The 17,843-nt window shown below is 38.5% G+C and overlaps 1 protein-coding gene across 2 annotated transcripts in view; it reads left to right on the top strand.

Moving 5' to 3' along the window:
* aff2 (AF4/FMR2 family, member 2) overlaps positions 1-17,843 on the top strand; it is a 226,858-nt gene that overhangs the window by 194,458 nt on the left and 14,557 nt on the right. For both annotated transcript variants that reach the window (XM_058798019.1, XM_058798018.1), the window contains exons 10-15: positions 7,989-8,151; positions 9,838-10,884; positions 12,697-12,812; positions 15,002-15,260; positions 15,570-15,706; positions 15,872-15,935. In XM_058798019.1, coding sequence (XP_058654002.1) covers positions 7,989-8,151; positions 9,838-10,884; positions 12,697-12,812; positions 15,002-15,260; positions 15,570-15,706; positions 15,872-15,935 — 1,786 coding nt within the window. The remainder of the gene's footprint in view (positions 1-7,988; positions 8,152-9,837; positions 10,885-12,696; positions 12,813-15,001; positions 15,261-15,569; positions 15,707-15,871; positions 15,936-17,843) is intronic.

Here is a 17,843-nt window from a genome sequence, read left to right as displayed (position 1 = left end):
TAAATATGAATGCCTAGCCAATTAACAGAAGAGTAGTATGTCATTCCCAAACCCTACTGACAGATTGTCAACAGATAATTTCTTATTTCAAATACTGTGAATTTTGAGTAAAGTTAATTTTGTTGTGGTAATGTTATTTGTCAATCTATTATTCAATTTATTAGAACTAGTCACTAGAGTCATTAAGAATATATTTAAATCTTTAATACATTATGTACTGCATGTTTTTCAGAAAAGTAGTTTCAATGTTATCTGTGTTTAAGAATTTTTTTCCACTCATGAAACTACGCACTGGGTTTACATGTTCCCTAAACAGTTCAACCATAAAAATGCATCATCGAGGGAAACAGCTCTGTTTTCAATAACGGATTTGTGTAATTAGAGGAATATTATTACACTTTTTTTTCTTAATGGCTCCTTTAATCTCTCTTGGCCAGAGTTCCTTTTCTCAATAGTGTGAGCCCTTCACATATTTATCATAGTCAACCAGTGCTTAATGTGTGCTGCTTTGTTTGCATCTTAATTCATTTATGCTTTTTCATTCAGCTGTAATCTATTAACATCCTGCATCTCTATTCTTTCTCCCTCTTTCACTCCCCATCTCATTCATTTCTCCACTTCTTTGTTAACTGCACTCACACACGGTGTGAATTCAGGTTGAGAATGTGTGTTGGGAGTATGTAGATGGAGAAGAGCTTGTTCAGAAATCCCTCCACATATTAATAACTTGTTTACTGTGTCAACAATGGCATTTTGCCTCTCAAAGGCAACATATGAAATCAAATCAAGCTCCAGTGATGTGGATCTAATTGTGTGAATATCAGGTGACTCCACTTCATAATGTCCTATGAAGTCATCCATCTTAAATGTTGCTCATTAGCTTCTAAAATGGTCATTAATTAGATTGTAAATGCAAATACAGTATATATACTGTTATAGGACCTTCTATAAGTTGTTATTTGTTGATGAAAATATTTTGGAAAAGTGGACAAAGTGTCATCATAAAATATGTATCATTTTAGTCTGTTACCTCGAACAGTTAGGATGCAATTGCTTTATAAATTCCCCTTTTAGGACCAAAATGGTGAAAAGTTCATCTTGTTTTCTGGCAGTTGGCGAGCCTTGAACTGCACAGCCATCTCATAACTGCATGTATGCGTAATATATCCTTATAAATCTACTATTAACTTTGACATTTAACTTTCCTTTGATTTAGCTTGTTAGCTTTGATTCGTCTCATTTGGCATTGTAGCATGGGAAATTCTGTCCAAGGCGGTGGGATATGTTTTTTTAGCCCCATCAGAATGCTTATATGATGGGCCAAAGGCAGGCCTGGGATTCGCGTACCACCCTTTGCAATGGCCGTGGTCCTGCTCTTTCTGGAAAAACACAACTCCAAACAAGCAGAGCATAATTATGTGAGAAATATCTCCATCTGGAGCCTTTGGGGCTTTTCTGTGAGACTTTGACATTTAAAGAAAGCCACATATGGAGCGTTTCAAAATCATGATCATTTGGGTAATATTCCTGTCTCTCGATCTGTAGAGCATGGCGCTGGCAACACCAAGGTCATGGGTTTGATTCCCAGGGAATGAATTGATCAAATGCATTGTAAGTCACTTTGGATAAAAGCATCTGCCAAAATGCATAAATGTAAATATAAAATGGGTATTTAGGTTAGCTATGCAATGTTGCTCACGGTATATGAAACATCAAGCTACAAAAATAGTACTGCCTTTTATTTTACTAGCACATTAAACTGGATTTATTAAATGCAAAAACGTGCCAGGATGTTAAAATATCTTTTAATGGTTGCAAGGTGGTTTCACTGGCATTTAAGGGTGGTTACCAAATTTTTCTATTCAGTTGTTAAGGTGTTCTGGGTGGTTGCATATTGGTCAAAAGAGCCCAGCCTCAAGTCTCTTGTTTTCTGGTCTCTAGATGACTTGGATTCCTCCTACAATGTAACCACTAACAAGCCGCATGCTTCTGTTGAAAGCCCAACATGAAAATAGCATGTAAATGTCACCAGCCCAGACACTTCAGTAATTGTGTCCCACTTAAATGAAGTGCAAGTTAACCATTCAAAGCAAATAGCCACTTAATGATTGAACCATATGGCTGCATTGCCACAACAAAGCCAAAAATGTCCTTCAGAGAGTCCTTTTCTTAAATGTATTGAAAAATGCTTGTACAGAAAGATTCGAGAGCAATGACCGTCTTTAGATCAGTGGTTTGACTTTGGTATCAGTTTTTTATTTTGAACATTAAGTGGTGCCTTGACACATAAAAAAAAGAAAACAATTGTTTAAATGTAACAAAAAGTCCTTAGTATTAAATATAAAGTGTGTTACCTTTAATACAAACTGCATAGACCCAACAATATATAAAAGTATGGGCATGAAATAGGCTAAATTGGTTGATGTTGGTTTCCACATGTCTCATAAAATGAGGTTTTATGCTTTCAGCACACAATCGTTCACTGCCCAGAGCTAACTGTAATTGTAATGTTGTACTTTCTTTTAATTTATAGTTTTGTTCATGGTTTTTGAGGATGTCAGAAAGTTAAGCAAAACAGTTAAACCATATAGTTAAACCATAATTTTTTATTTATTTTTTTTTAGCTCAGTAGCTTTGATTCATCTCATTTGTTTTTGTGACATGGGAAATGTGGCATTTAACTTTTAGTTTTTAGTAACCAGATGAATTTTCATCAAAATACTTCAGAGCTTGATTGAACGCACCACCTTTGACATCAACAACAGGGAAAGTGGCTTCTCCTTACTTTAAATGTTGATAAGCCAGTTTATTTTGCCATTATCATAATGACACACTATTAAATGATTATTTGCATTTTATTTGCAGTTTTTACCTGCTCTCGGTGACTCAATCAGTACGTACCAGCAACCCACCAGCTGAAAAGCACTGCTTTAGATTATGGTATGGAAATGCATTTGACATCTGCGATGTGTTTTCACAGAGAGTAATCAGTGTAAGTGAGTCAGATGGAATTATGGTCTTGTTTTGAACATTCGCAGACAGTTGAAACATTTTAATCAAGGACCAGACCTAATCTGAGCTTGGGAAACCAACCATCAACTTGTAAATACGCTCAGTGTGTCTCTGTTGTGAAATGAAGAGAACAGATCTTGTAATGATTCAGGAATCACAGTCGTGTTTTGAAACAGGATATATAATCCATTCCTCATGCGAACAGAGCATTGATTGAATCAAATAAAGCTTGTAATGGATTTAAGGGCAAAGGGAAGTCACAATCATCATCGTAGAGCTGTGTGGCGAGTTATTATTCAAGGCGATTTATAAAAATAATGCATGCGCTGCTCGCAGATGATCGTTTTATGAGGCGGTGGGCTGATGACTTATAAATGAAACTCCTTCAGGTCTCTTCTCATCTTCTCTCTCCGTCGTTTCATGCTTCAAACTCTTTGTTGCTTTCGCCCCCCGAACACATAATCGTGTTTAGCGCCAAGACCTCGCGTCCTCGAATTCTTTTGAACTTTTTAAAATGTAACTTATTGATGGAAATCATAAATTCACAGTTCATTAAATTCTCCTACACCGAAGACGTTTGGCTGGCGGTATTGACAGGTTGCGGTCCAGACTAGATGTCTGAAACAGTCCCAGCTCTCTATCTAAGGGGAATAAAATCAAACGTGGGCTTCTGAGCAGCGGCCCAGGTCTCTGCCTGCTCCAGCGACTGTAGGATTTGTTCATCTATAATTAACTATTAAACTTCATTGAAGGAAAAAACGAAGAAAAAGATGACAGTTCTGCCCTTGGATATGAGATATGGCGGGAGATGGTGAGAATAATAATGCAAACTCGCTCAGGGTTCGTTAGGGCGCTTTCAGATAGATCTGCAAATAATTACGATCTACAAACAAATACGAGAACAGAGGCGGCCTTTGCTGAGGTCCCGAGCTGCAGCGCTCGACTCGATCCACTAGTGGCCTTAGTAGAAGGTCTTAATGAGTCTCCTTAACCAGCTGGCATCTTACAGACGCTGCTTTTCTTGCCACCCTCCATTGTAAGCTCTCTCCATCTGCGATTCGGCCCATCAGACAGACCGCCAGGCTGTGACTATCTGTCACATTGATCTGAGATTATGGTATCAGTGTAAACACAGAGAGAAAAACACTAGTCGATGGGGTCCCTGTAGCTTCCAGTGATGCATCAGCCTTTGTTTCGGTGTGACCTGTGATAATCTCAGGGGAGAGATCACAGCTTCGGCCCTTGTATTAGCTTGTTTTTCTGTTAGCAAGAGCCGTGGATGGTGTGCTTTGAATATATTTTAGATGCTACAGCTTTTAGGCAAGTCAGAGTTTGGTTTATTTGGTTGGTGTGAAATGGGTTGGCCAAACTTGATGGACAACAAGCTCCAATGTGGACCGACCTTTTTCAGCAGTAGTGTTTTTTCCTGCCTTATAAATGTGTTAAATTAAATTCATGATGCTTTTCATAACAATATCTTAAGATTTTCAGCAGATAAGTGAATTGTGGTGACTTTCTCTTGAGAAGTCAATCACACTGATACTCTCCATGTTTCATTTGATTGGCTTTTTGCTGCCACACTTTCAGTTCCACTCGCTACAGAAATCTGTGGATCAAACCCTGAGTTGGCAAAGAACCTTTATAGCATCTAAACCCTCTCTAAAACTCAGAGTTTGTTCAGCTATCTTCATATAACAGTCTACAGAAGTCTAGCTAGTGTTTATTTTTGTGTGTACATCTGGTCTCATATTCCCCACTGCTTAGCACCAGCCTGGAAAATCACTTCATTATAAAGCATGAATATTTAAAGTGTAAATTGTTCTAAATATTGTTATTTATTCATTAGAGTTGTTTGAGATGTTTTGCTTATGCCTGGAGATCTTTTTGGGTTTGTAACAGCAACGTGCATTGACAGCACATTATTTAAAGCCATGATAAACTAGGAGGCCTGTGCAAACTCTTCCCTTACTGAATGTTAATAAGAGCCTTGACGGCTTTTGCACGGCATTACTTATGGTGGATTTGAGAAATATATTTGTGCACTTCTGTATGTATGTGTGTTATGTGAGTGTTTCAAGACAGATTTTAAATAAATGCTAATATGTCATTTGTGAAGCTCGCTATGGTATTTATATAGTTCATGAATTGATAAATATTTACACTTATCTCGCTGTAAATATCACATATCAAACTTTGGCATAAACAGTTTTCTTAGTCTACCTAGAAACGTCGAACATAAACCCTTATGAAAGCAGATATGTTATCGTTCCTTATTACGGTTACAGTTGAGCAGTGAAATGTTAGTTTAATTTACCCAGTTCTTTCGGTCCCAGTGGCCCAGTTCTAGTTGAGTTTGCCCAGGGCCTGCTGTAACTCCTTCAGGGAAACACTTCCTCCTTCCTGTGTTTGTGCAACGTGTGCTGCTTTACGAGGAGAAAGCTATTCCCAAAGCTGCTCTGTCCGGTCTGTTTGGGGACGAAGATATCGTTAATTATGAATAATGATGATAAGTAAACTTTGTTTACTTTTCATCACATTATACGCTTGGCAAAACTGAAATAGGCCCTTTCGTGTAAGTTAAATTGAGATAAAAGTATATTGTATTATAAACTATACTAATATTATTATATTATATTACATTACAAATTTTTCATACAGAAAAAGGGCAAAATTTGTTATTGTGTTGGATTGTGTTAAAAAGTAAACAATATCATCTGTGATAAAGCTGAAAGAACCAGGAAACGCTTTCTCAGACTTGCCTTTCTCTCATGAGATTCCACAGCTGTTAACCAAAGGTCAACCTTATTAAGACCAAAAGATTGAGAGAAAATGACCTTCTGCCTTTTTCTTTTCTTTTCTTTTCTTTTCTTTTCTTTTCTTTTCTTTTCTTTTGGTTTGTATGTGTGTATCACACCAATCAGTGCTATTTGCATAGACAAAGGTCACAGAGGTTGGTGTTTTGAAAGAACAGCACATTCACAGTGCATGTAACTGTGTCGTATTTCTTTCAGGTGGTATTTGATTAGGAGATTTAATATATATTGAATATAAAATTAAAATTCGAACTATATCTTTTTTTGTCGCATTAAAAAATAAATAAATAAATAAACAAAACAAAATATAACCTTTGTACCAGTTGATTAAAAGTCAGAAAAATGAAGTTAGCTCTGAGCAAAGGACTAACATCCACCACTGATATTTTGATATTTTGTACTGTATCTAATGAGATGACAAGCATGCATTTTCACTGTAGACCACACTGGCTGTCAGGAAGTTTAGGGTTTTTGCTGCACATCGATGAACAAGAGGGCGATTTTGAATATAGCTTATGAATTGCCACAAATCAGTTTTTTGTTTGCTTTTTCACTTTCCTGGGTCAGGTTCCTCATTGCTGGTCAATGTTGTGCATGTCTTGCTGGCACAGCTGTAGACCAGAGCGCTTTTTCCTGTCATAACATAATCTCTAATGAAGTGTCAACATAAAGCAGCCTGGTCTGACCTTTGGAAAGGAATTTAATTTGCCTCCTTCTGGCATGTTTGACTCCATGTAGAACAATCTCGGATGGCCACATCTGAGGATACCCTGAGAAGTGAAGTACTTATTGGATTAGAGCACTGTGGCCTTTCATGAACTCATAAATAATGCTGAGCATGACTGATAACTCTGAGACAGAGCCTAGTAATAGCCCCGTAGGTGGAGAAGTAAACAAACCCTTTCTTTCCTTGCTCATTTTCTTTCTGTTTATATCTTTCTATCTCTGTCTCTCTCTAAGTGATGTAGTCTATCATCAGTTGGTTCAGTTGTCTTTTTGTAAATTGGTTCTCCAGAGCAGCATAAGCTAGTGTTGAAAAATGTATCATATATATATTTTTAAATGATTGGTTAAAGAAATATCAAGGCTATTGAAGTAACATTTAACATAAAAAAAAATTAATAAAACATTGTGGTGTCTCATATTTTAAAGACTTGTACTATACTGTAATAGCTGGCATAAATAAATCTTCACTTAGATAATCTGTTATTGTATGGAAAAGAGCTACATGTTATACAATTTTTGAGGTATTGGGCAGGTTCTATACTATGGAAGTTTTCTCTACGGAATAAAAACAAAAATATTAAAGTTTTTTCTTGCAATTTTGAGGAAAAAATGGCAGAATTGCGAGATACAGTAGGAACTTGCAATTCTGAGAAGGGCAAATTGTGAGAAATAAACTTGCAATTGCAAGAAAAAAGTCACAGTTACCTTTTATTTTTAATTCGGTGGTGAAAACAAACAAACAAACAAAAAAATGTGAGATGTAAACTAAGAATTGCTAAATATAAATTAAGAAAAAATAAGTATAATAAGATACAAAATTACAATTGGTGAATGTAAACTCAGAATTCAGAGGGAAAAAAAGTAGAATTATGAGATATAAACTCAGAATTGTGAGATGTAAAATGAGATGTAAAAATATGGTGTGCACACACCATAAGGCTTCCGTGCCTTATGGTGTGTGCACACCAAAAGCGAATTTAATTATTTGCATGAGTAGATCACATACAAAGTCAATGCAAAGATGCGAATAAACGCTAATTTGTGCCAGGCAACGCGAAGGCCACGAACACACGATATTGGCATGATCCATTGTCGTGCAACCCAATGAGCGAAGAGCTTATTGACACGTCCGGTTTGACATGTCCGGTTGTATCAGAAAATGGAGGAGAGGATTATTATGCTTTTATTCACACAAATGACGCAAAAAAACATCCCGCGAGTAATCTATAGAGCGAGTAACGCTATGCGAATATTCGCTTCACTTTTGGTGTGCACAAACCATTACAACTCTGTCTGTTTCTCCTGCTGTTGAATAAAATCCAGTGTACATTAATAAAACAATCTGTATCTACATCTATGCTGCCAATGGCACATTTGTGTGTTTTGAAGTGTGTCATATGATTTGACGAATGTTCCCCTCTGTTCTTTTTCCTAAAGCCTCCCTGGAACCACACCGCGAACCAGCGAACCAACTGGTCACTCCAGCGGCGCCTCGGGCAGCTCCAGCGAATCAGAGAGCAGCTCAGAGTCCGACTCAGACAGCGAGAGCAGTTCCAGTGACAGTGAGTGCAACCGAGCGTCCCGCGCTGCCACACCAGAGGTACTGATCACTTTACTCCTCTCAAACTGTCACAACACATCCTCACACTGATCCATGACTCGTCTCTTCATTCCATTCGCTGATGGCTGTTATTACAGGTGTTTCTCAGTTCAGCCCACACACTACAGGATAGGGCCAAAAATATGTGGAAACCCTCAAATTATTAGTACTGTAATTATTATTAATTAATACTGAATTTGGGGGAGAAAATTGTATAATTGTTGTGTGAACATGATGAAAAAAATAAGCATCATTTACCTACAGCAAAATATTATTTCCACTTCTTTTTTATTTAAAGGTGAGGCATGACCCAGACATTTTTTGACAGGTTTGGCTATTTCCTCAGCCCTTCTATTTAGTGTTGTTTACAGTTGTTGTTTTTTTGGTTGTTTTGTTTTTTTGGTGTTTTGCTCACCTTCTGAACTCTGGGCCCTGAGGTAAATGAATACCAGTTTGTGCAATTATTTCCCTTAGATGATTATTGCCGGGCCCATTACCAGAAATTTCAAAAGAACCGAGATGAATCTGAGTAAGTCTATTTTCTCCTTTAGCTAAAGGCAAAGAGAGACTGAGGCAGCATTCCCCCTCTGAGTTTTCTCAGCATGGGTTAGGGGTAGGATTTTTGAAAGGATCTCCTCAAAGGATTAATTGGCAGCTTTAAAGTTGTCCCGCAGTAGCCTGCCCGGGGCTCCCTAAGAGCATTACACAAGAGTAAACATCTCCCGTTTCTCATCGCCCCTTCTGTGTGTATAGCTTTGCTCTCTGCCAGGGATGGCCAATGGGAATCCATATCTTAGCACTGCAAGCTCTCTGGTCTGCAGAAAGATGTTTCTCTTTCAAGCGGCGGCACACAGCCTTGATGCCTCAGTGGCGAAATATTGGGAGGCCTGTCAATTTCGACACGCTCAATTGTTAATTCATCATCTTTGCTGGTGCTTTCAGTATAAAATTTGGTAGCTCGTATTGGCGGAAATGTCTCTCTGACAGATGGAGAATGTGGCTTTCAAATGTGAAATAGCATAGGAGATTGCCTTTTGTCTCGAAACGTACCATCAGGTCTGATTGGAAAGTGCACTGAATTGAATTTCTTACCCTGTGAGTTTAATGGTTAATATGGATGTCCACTCATTTCCACAGCTTCCTTTTCTGAATGATTTTCTATCATTCAGAGCATTCAAGACAGTGTATATGGGTTCGTGGGAAAGATTTACTTGTGTCTGGAAACATAATGGTACACAACAATTGGCGTGAGATAATATAGCCGATGAAAACATCTCCGCAACAAGAGCTGTGAGCTGTCATCAGGACAGTACTCACAGCATTTCCTCCGTTATTCAGGAATTTTATGACTTCCTCTCTTAATGGCCTTTTCATCATAGCACCAGTTCATTGGTCTGTGAAAGTCATATGATGGAATCATCAAGCTTCTCATGAATCAACACTGGAGACAGAAGAAATCTGTACCGATATGCATCATTAGAAATTTGGTTTCCATGTTATTTTACACATGCACTCATTTACATTGTATAGACCTCAATGCACATAATGCATGTAAAAATGTCACATGCAACAAATATGATCAGGTTTTCATCTCATTGTGTGATTGATAAAATAAGTTGCCGAGACAGTATTGTCAATATTCCTTAAACTGTTGTGCCATAAATTTGCTTTGTCTTTTTCCACCAGCCTGAACCTCCATCAACAAACAAGTGGCAACTAGATAAGTGGCTAAACAAAGTTAATCCTCACAATAAAGCACTAATTAACACCCAGTCCGACAGTCATGGGCTTAACCGTTCTCAACCTGATGAAAGCCAAGCCTCAGACAACCAGAGCTCCAGCAAGAGCAAGCCCAGCACAGCACTGGCACCAGCAGACCCCAAGGAGAGAACGTTGCTCAGCCCTATCCGAGAGAAAGCCAAACCCAAGCCTGGTCAGAAAGCTCCAGACAGCAAAAGCACCAAGGTAAAATCACCAGCCTCAGTGGAGCTTGCACCCCCCAGGAGAAGCACTGGAAAGAAGCAGCCCAAAAAGGTGGAGCGATCTTCCAGCAGCGAGGAGCACAACTGGCCAAGACCAGGAAACTCAAGTTCTACCCCGAAAGAGAAAGAGCCCCCGCCTTTAGAACCGCCGAAACCTAGAGGCAAGGGCCCTGGGGTCAAGACGGCTCCAAGAAAGGAACCTCGGACCACCACGGCAAACACCGCACCAACGAATATCACACCGGTTCAGGATAAAAAGAAGCACCGAGGACCCAACAAGATCATCCCCAAGTCTAAGGAGTTCATCGAGACAGAGTCTTCTTCATCCGAGTGTCATTCGGACCCTGAGGAGCTCACTAAGGTTCAGCTTCCCTGTCCCGGTCCCAACACCCTAAGCCTGAAATCCAAGGATTGCAACAGCAATATCCTGAGTGTTAGCAGCCTTACCAGCACAAGCAGCACCTCTATTCCTGATCCAGGTGCCTCAGATCTCATGGAAGAGCCCCTCTTTTCTCCCATCCCCATTGTACAAAATGAACTTTTGTCACCGCTAAGAGATTTTGAGGACATCAAGTCCCTTTGGGTTAAGATTGAACTCAGCTTCCTGTCACGGATCCCAGGGCAAGACCCCCCGGAGCCTCCCCCAACCAAGGCCGAGTGTCGGGAGGTCAGTGTCAAGCACAGACGGCAACAGTCACCTGCCTCTATCCCTGCGGAAAAGAACCCTAGTAAATCCAAGAGGAAACACAAGGCAAGTGTTCAATGTTCTCACTCTCATTTCATGCACTACAATTATAAAATCAAGGGCTGCAATTGCAAAATAATCATGTAATTATTATTTTAAGCAAGTAGTCATTTAGCAGGTCCTTTTAGCGACATTCACTTTCTCCATGGAACAATTCCTCTGGAGTGCCTTGGTGAAGGACACAACCTTAATAGCTGAAGGATCGCCCCTTGCCGAGTTTGAATTGTACAATTCATTAGCAACCCAGATATTTAATGGCCAAATGTTTTTATTGTTTGTGTATAATATAGTACAGTATCTCATCCAACGTCATATGTAAATCATAGACCTTCCTGTCTACAGGAACATTAAACTCTTAACACCTACGGGTACAAGTGGTGACAGCTCATGAAAAGACCACTTGCAGCTCCAACCTTTTCACACCTAGTTCAATTGAACATACAAGCAATCTTGAGCCAAATAACATGCACATGTAAACACATGATCTCAGATCCCCACAAATGATCCAAAGATGCATAAATGAAACAGACCACCTCAAGAGGTTCGTTCGTCAAAGAGTCCCCTTTTAAGTCCACTTACAATGTCAGCATCTGAAGCATTGAGGTCACTTGCAGCCAGTTCCCTTTCTTGTTCAATTTAACTGAACTGGATTTGGTTCATATGCAGTCTACTATATGTGAAAACCAGGGTTGTCAAGACCTCAATATACACTGCCTGTGCAAAAAAAAAAAAAAAAAGTTCTTCAGCCCTGTTTTTGGGAACTCACTGTCCTGCAGAGTTTATTTAGAACCGTAAACAAACACAACTGAAGCAGCTAATCAAGCTCCTCAAGATTGCTTGAAAATGCTCATTGGAAGTAGGTTGGAAATAAACTTTGCAGGACAGTGGGTCCCCAGGAGCAGGGTTGAAGACCTCTGCTCTAACATTTCACTGGACCACCTTTAGCTTTGATTATATTGTGCATTTGTTGTGGCATTGTTTCGACAACATTATGTAACATCACAACATTTATTTCCATCAGGAGTTAAGTTCATTTTTGGCCAAGATCTAGTATTGACATCCTAAAGACTTTCAATGGGGTTAAGCTCAGGACCCCATGCACTCTAAAAATGCTGGATTAAATATGGACAAACCAGGCGACTGGGTTGTTTTGACCCAGCGGTTGGGTTAAATGTTTAACCCAACCTTCTGGGTAGTTTTATTTAACTCAACTATTGTTTATAAATTGCTATATGGCTGATTTAAAATTAACCCTAAATTACCACAGGCATCAGCATTTATTGAACATATTATCAAATGTTAATTTCCAATCTATGTTGGGTTCATTATAAGCAAGAAATGTTGGTTGTTTTTAACCCAGCATCTTAAGAGCGTTGTGACCAATTCATGTATGAAAATGATTTCTCATGCTCATTTAATCACACATGGGTATGTCTTCCAACATGGTTCTTTGAGAAATAAAAAAGTACACAGCGCATCAGTTAGGGTTAAAAGAATTGTTGACAAACATGCCAGTAACATATTAATCACTGCAAAAATGATTAAATCCTAAAATCTAAAGTATTTGCTTATTTAAATCCAAACTGCATTTATTTTTTTTTTTTTCACTATTCGTAATGTGTTCATGTCTACAGTATAATTTAAGATGTCAGTGCTATCCTGTTTCAACCAAGTGTAAGGGGAAACTGATTCTTGGATTATAAAAGCTGGGTTTTTTTTTTAGTCCTAATGTAGATGTTTCAACTCGCCCTTCATCCTGCCAAACTAAATAACACGTTAAATTCTGTATGGTGGTAATTAACTTCCATCTCTCTGCAGTCTGAGCACTGTGACGTGATGAGTGGAGGCAAGAAGCTTCGGATGGATAAAGACGCACTGCTGCTTCCTCCTTGTATCTCTCCCATACACAACCACAAGGTCTCCAGCACAAAAGAGTGAGTATTCTGACTCATGGTTTGTTGCCTACATTATCACGCACTCGTCTTAGGAGCATGACTAGTGACTAGCCATTTCGATTTTTTTTTCCCCAATGCATTTAGTGGTTTTTAATAGATAATAAAGATTCTTGTTGGATTCTGTTCGGTAACTCTGCTGAAAACCTCCATATAGAGAGCCCACGATGCTTTGCTTTTCTTTAACATATGCTGCCAGTGTCCCCTGATGTTTTTGCCACATATGCATGAAAACACTCGAGATTTGCCAACTCAGCTTATTAGCTCACCCTGTGTTATGTCCTCTGAGAGAATGCTGGGATACGCAGGAGGAGCAGCAGGTCACCCTTTCAAGCCGCCTGCCTGCTTTGTCCCACTGCATTACAGTAATTTAACACTGACACCAGCACAACGGCTACCGCTAATTTTAGATATTCAATTAGTGTCAGGCCAGGCTAGAGACCATCAAAGACACACGCGTGACAGGGGTCATATGCTTGTCCTGTCCGCCTGAGTGCCCACCGCACTGCGACATGACTAATGCCAACGAATCTTCATGATACGATCAGCAGCGCTATACATTAAATTATTAGCCACTGCTAACGACTATTACTGGAAGTGTTTAGCACCTCGGGCTATTTACTGTTATCACCTGCTCAGTGTGTTTTAAATCAGCTTGTTCACTGCATTCACCCTTTTAATTGAATTAGAAAAGTAAAGACGGCTTTTTATTTAGTGTTGTTAACTGATGAGACTCATGTTTTATGGCGTATTTTCAGCCTAATAAACCAAAGGCAAAAAATATGCTGCTGTCTAGGACATTCCGTCTCAGTGGAGCTTCTTTATTTAGTGCTTAGGCTAAGTTTAGACATGTAAGCACTTATGTAAATGAATTTAGCCAAGTTTATATCAGAGGACATGCAGGTGCACCTCCACTCTCATCTGTATATGATCTTGTGTCTCTCCTAGATTGTTCTAGAAAAGGAATAAAAGGAACAAAACCATTTGATCTAAAATGACCCTAATGCCCTGAAGGGTGAAAATAATAAAAGAGAGAGCAGAATATAGTTTCATATTTTCAACAAAATTACACCCTGTGTAAAAATAATATACTGTATGTCAGTGGTAGCTCCTTTGAATTGCAGAAAGAAGCGTTACTCTTTAATTAGGGTTTAGTGTTGTGCTGAAATGCAACATTAGAAGTTGAGCAGAGAGGGTTTCTCTCACAGAGTCACTATAGATTCAGAAGAGCCCAGGAAACACAGTAATGGACAGAATCAATTCTTGCCTGTTGTTTTGTCCACTTCTTCATGCTGAATTTACTGTAACAGCCTGGACTGGTAGAAGACTTGGACTAAGGCAGCATCAATGGCAAATAAAAAAATATTTCATATTTGTCATGAAACTGCATTTTGCATTATTGTAATTTTAAAGAAATGTCATTTTGTATTTTTGATCTGATGCTTAATGCATTAATGCTTAATACAGTTGCAAACAAATTATTTATTTCACTATATATCTTCAATATGTGTTAGTTTCTCTTACAAAAACCATGAAATTTTGTTAGATTTGTTCTCAAAAATGAAAAAAGATATTTAGGGATGGGAAAAGGGTAAGAAAAAATTCTGAAAACTACTGAAAGCTACCATGTTTTCAGTTTGCTGCTCAATATTTATCATTTTAAATTATATATATTGTATACACTTTTGCATATGGTCTTTTTTTTTGTTTGTACCTTTTGTTCTGCAATTTCTTTCAGTGTATGTTTATATTTAGAAAAGTGCCCCCCCCCCCCCTTCAGTGTATAGTGTAAAGCATCTATAGTCATTATCTGTGTTGTTTTAGAAACAATATTTCCATGTGATTTCTTTCCCCTGCTCATTAAAATGAGGCCTTAATCTACATTTACACAGCAAGGCCTAAAGCACAGATCCAATATTTTGGCACATGTACAATATGTAGTCCCGTCAGTTTACATTCACATAAGGTATATCTGACTGTGTTTACATTCAGACACTTTTTTCCTAGTGTCCCTCAGTAGTGTTTAAAACACCACCAAATATGACTCTATATGCGTTTGTTTTAAGAAATATTGTAAACACCACAAATTGATTGGCCTGCACTAAATCTTGAAGTGTATTTCAAGTGCACAGACAGAGACCTTTGACATGTTTTCAATGTTTTCTGCCAAGTTCTTTAAAGAAGCAACCTCGCAAGCGGGAGGAGAAGCTGTTACCGCCTCTGCTGTCGCCACTGTCCGATGAGCCGGTGGGCCGCCCACGGAGGACCAGCGAATGCAGCTCCCTCAGTCAGGAGGGAAACACCTCCTCCGTCCCAACCACCCTCCCCTCCACCCGCACAATACCTGCCTCCACCTCTTCATCATCGTCCTCATCACACAAACACCGCAAAGGAGAGAACAAATCCTTCTCCCATTCCAAGACCAGCACTGTAAGTCACAGACAAATAGGCTGATGGATGGATGGATGGATCTGGGTTTTTTTTTTCTTTGCTTGAGGCCTTCACCACATTTCCTGTGTTTTTGCTAAACTAATTACCTTCTTGGAAAGGTTTCAAAATAGCCTTGAAGACAAGAGAATGGCTCCCATGTGCCGATCATCCAAAATCAATCCAGCTAAATGGTCCTAAAAATGAAAACACTGAGTAGATGCAGAACAGACTGAGAGTGAATGGATCCTTTATGTATTATTCAAGCTGTTAAAGGCTAATTATCATTTTAATGTTCTCTTGCTGTTCCAGGAGGAAGACAGTCACAGCAAGCCATCCGGTGGTTTTCACGGCAATGGTCAGTCGGAGCCAGACCTCTGGTCAAACTCTTCAGCCCTGTCCATGGAGCACATGGAGCCCAGGAGACCTAAACTCACATTTAATAACACGTATGTAGCAGTAACAGTGTGATTGCTGTGGGTAATGACTGACTGAGTCTTGAGCTCTCTTTCAGTCGTATAGGAGCTCTACATATTTCAGGTTCATGTTAATGCACACAATGGAATGTGTGTTAAAAAACAAACAGATCTTAATGACACTTTATATCATTACAGTGTTCACAATGCAGATTACTACATGCAGGAAGCCAAGAAGTTGAAGCACAAGGCAGATGCTTTGGTAAGTCTATTCATAACATGTCAATGTGCCAAAATCCAAACAATAATTGTTATAGAATCACAGTTATTACAGTTAGCTGAGACTAAAACTAAACCATAAGAAAGTATGTTCATAACTTGAAAAAAAAAGTAAATATGCACTGAAATAAAGCATATAAAAAACTTATTTTATTATATATATCTAGTTGTCAAGGCAACATTTCTCGTTTTATTTTAACTTGGTGTACTAAAAAACTAAAAAATGAAATAAAAATGTATAACATTTAAAAAAAAAAATTACAAAATTAAAAACAAAAATACTAAAACTATCTAAAATTCAAATGAAACTGGGAAATAATTCCACATATTTAAAAAACTATAATAGTATCTAAATTACTAATAAAACAACACTGTGTGGAATAAAATACTGAAAGAAAAAGTGTTTTATTGTGTGTGGTTTTAGTGTCTTATGTATAATTTGCTTTAATTAATCACATCTTTAAATAAAATCCTAGTGTAAATAACTTTCTAAGCAGAAACAATTTGACTGAATATGGTATAAACTATAAACAAAAATGTTATAGCTCATAAATTGATCTGATCATTCTCATTGTTATTAGTGGTTATTCTGACTTTTGATTACAGAATTTAGTTTCCATGATGAATGGAAACCTGGAAATATCAGGGAATTTTAAAACTGCTATTTCCTGGCCTGAAAAGTCACAGGGAAAATACTACTACTACTACTAATAATAACAATAATAAATTTGTACTGTAGCAGTAGTAGTAGTAGTAGTATTGTTGTTTTGTTATTAGAATATAATAATAATAATAATAATAATAGTCTATATAAAAATAATGATTTTAAAATTCAAGGAAGAAAATTTCTATAGTGAATATTGGTTTTTCTAGCTTTGTTCTGCTAAAATTGTTCTTTGTCAATGCGATCTATAGAAGGCCTTCTAAAAGTAATATGGGTAGCTGATAAAATCTTGCCAATTCTTTGATCAGAAGGTGTGGGAATCCTGATTTGGGTATCTTGGCACCCGAGCACTGTGGGCAACAGTGAGATCTTTTCTGAAACTCTAGTGGAGACATATGTGAAATTATGACGTCTTTTACTAAGCAGAAAAATCTGCCAAGCCAGAGACTCCATTCAGTTCTCATCCAATCTCAGTGCAGCCTTGGAGAAACAGTGATAATAGTGCGATCTTTAGCAATTTTTCTTTCCAATGGGAAGTTAGTACTCAGCAAGAGTAGATGAAAAATTCCTGTCACACTGCTCTTAACTACACGGACACATAACCCATCCGCTACAGAGAGCCATTAGCAAGCTGAGAAAAAGCTCTCTCGGCAGACCTTTTATAATTGAAGACTTTCCAATCTAGGCGAGCGAAAGCCCTTGTGTCTGCCCTTAGCATCCATAAAGCAGGAGCTTTGTTAGAGATTTACAAAACAGACCCCCAGACCCTCAATAATTGGATCCAGGCAATTATCTCTGGAGACATTGTCCATTATCGCAAGTTACATCCTCTCTGTCATAAATCGCGATGACGATGTATAGACCTAGTCATGAATACAAAGTAAAGGGAATTGATTGCCAGCGTTACATGAGCGTGGTGGCAGGCGTGTAATGAATCCCAGGCGTCCGCGCGCCTCGTATTGAAGGGCTCACTTGAAAACGAATGGACTCGGCTCCTGAGGTGCCGGCAGAGGCAAGTGGTCAGTAAATCTATTTTACGCTCCTATGGAGATGAGATATGCTCTTATTGTTTGTGCTTGTCTGCAGAGCTGGATGCAGTTGGGTTTTTGGAGGCAGGCGTAATGTTGTTTAGTGCTATTGATTAGTTTGTGTTTGAGAAACGAGACATGAGAGTTAAAGTTAGCCTTTATGAGCCTGTACCGATAAGTCAGGATGAAAAACATAATC

Source organism: Onychostoma macrolepis, chromosome 14 (assembly GCF_012432095.1).
Source record: "Onychostoma macrolepis isolate SWU-2019 chromosome 14, ASM1243209v1, whole genome shotgun sequence".
Lineage (NCBI taxonomy): Eukaryota > Metazoa > Chordata > Actinopteri > Cypriniformes > Cyprinidae > Onychostoma > Onychostoma macrolepis.
The sequence above is the reverse complement of the archived record's forward strand: the minus strand, read 5'-3'. Positions and strand labels throughout refer to the sequence as shown.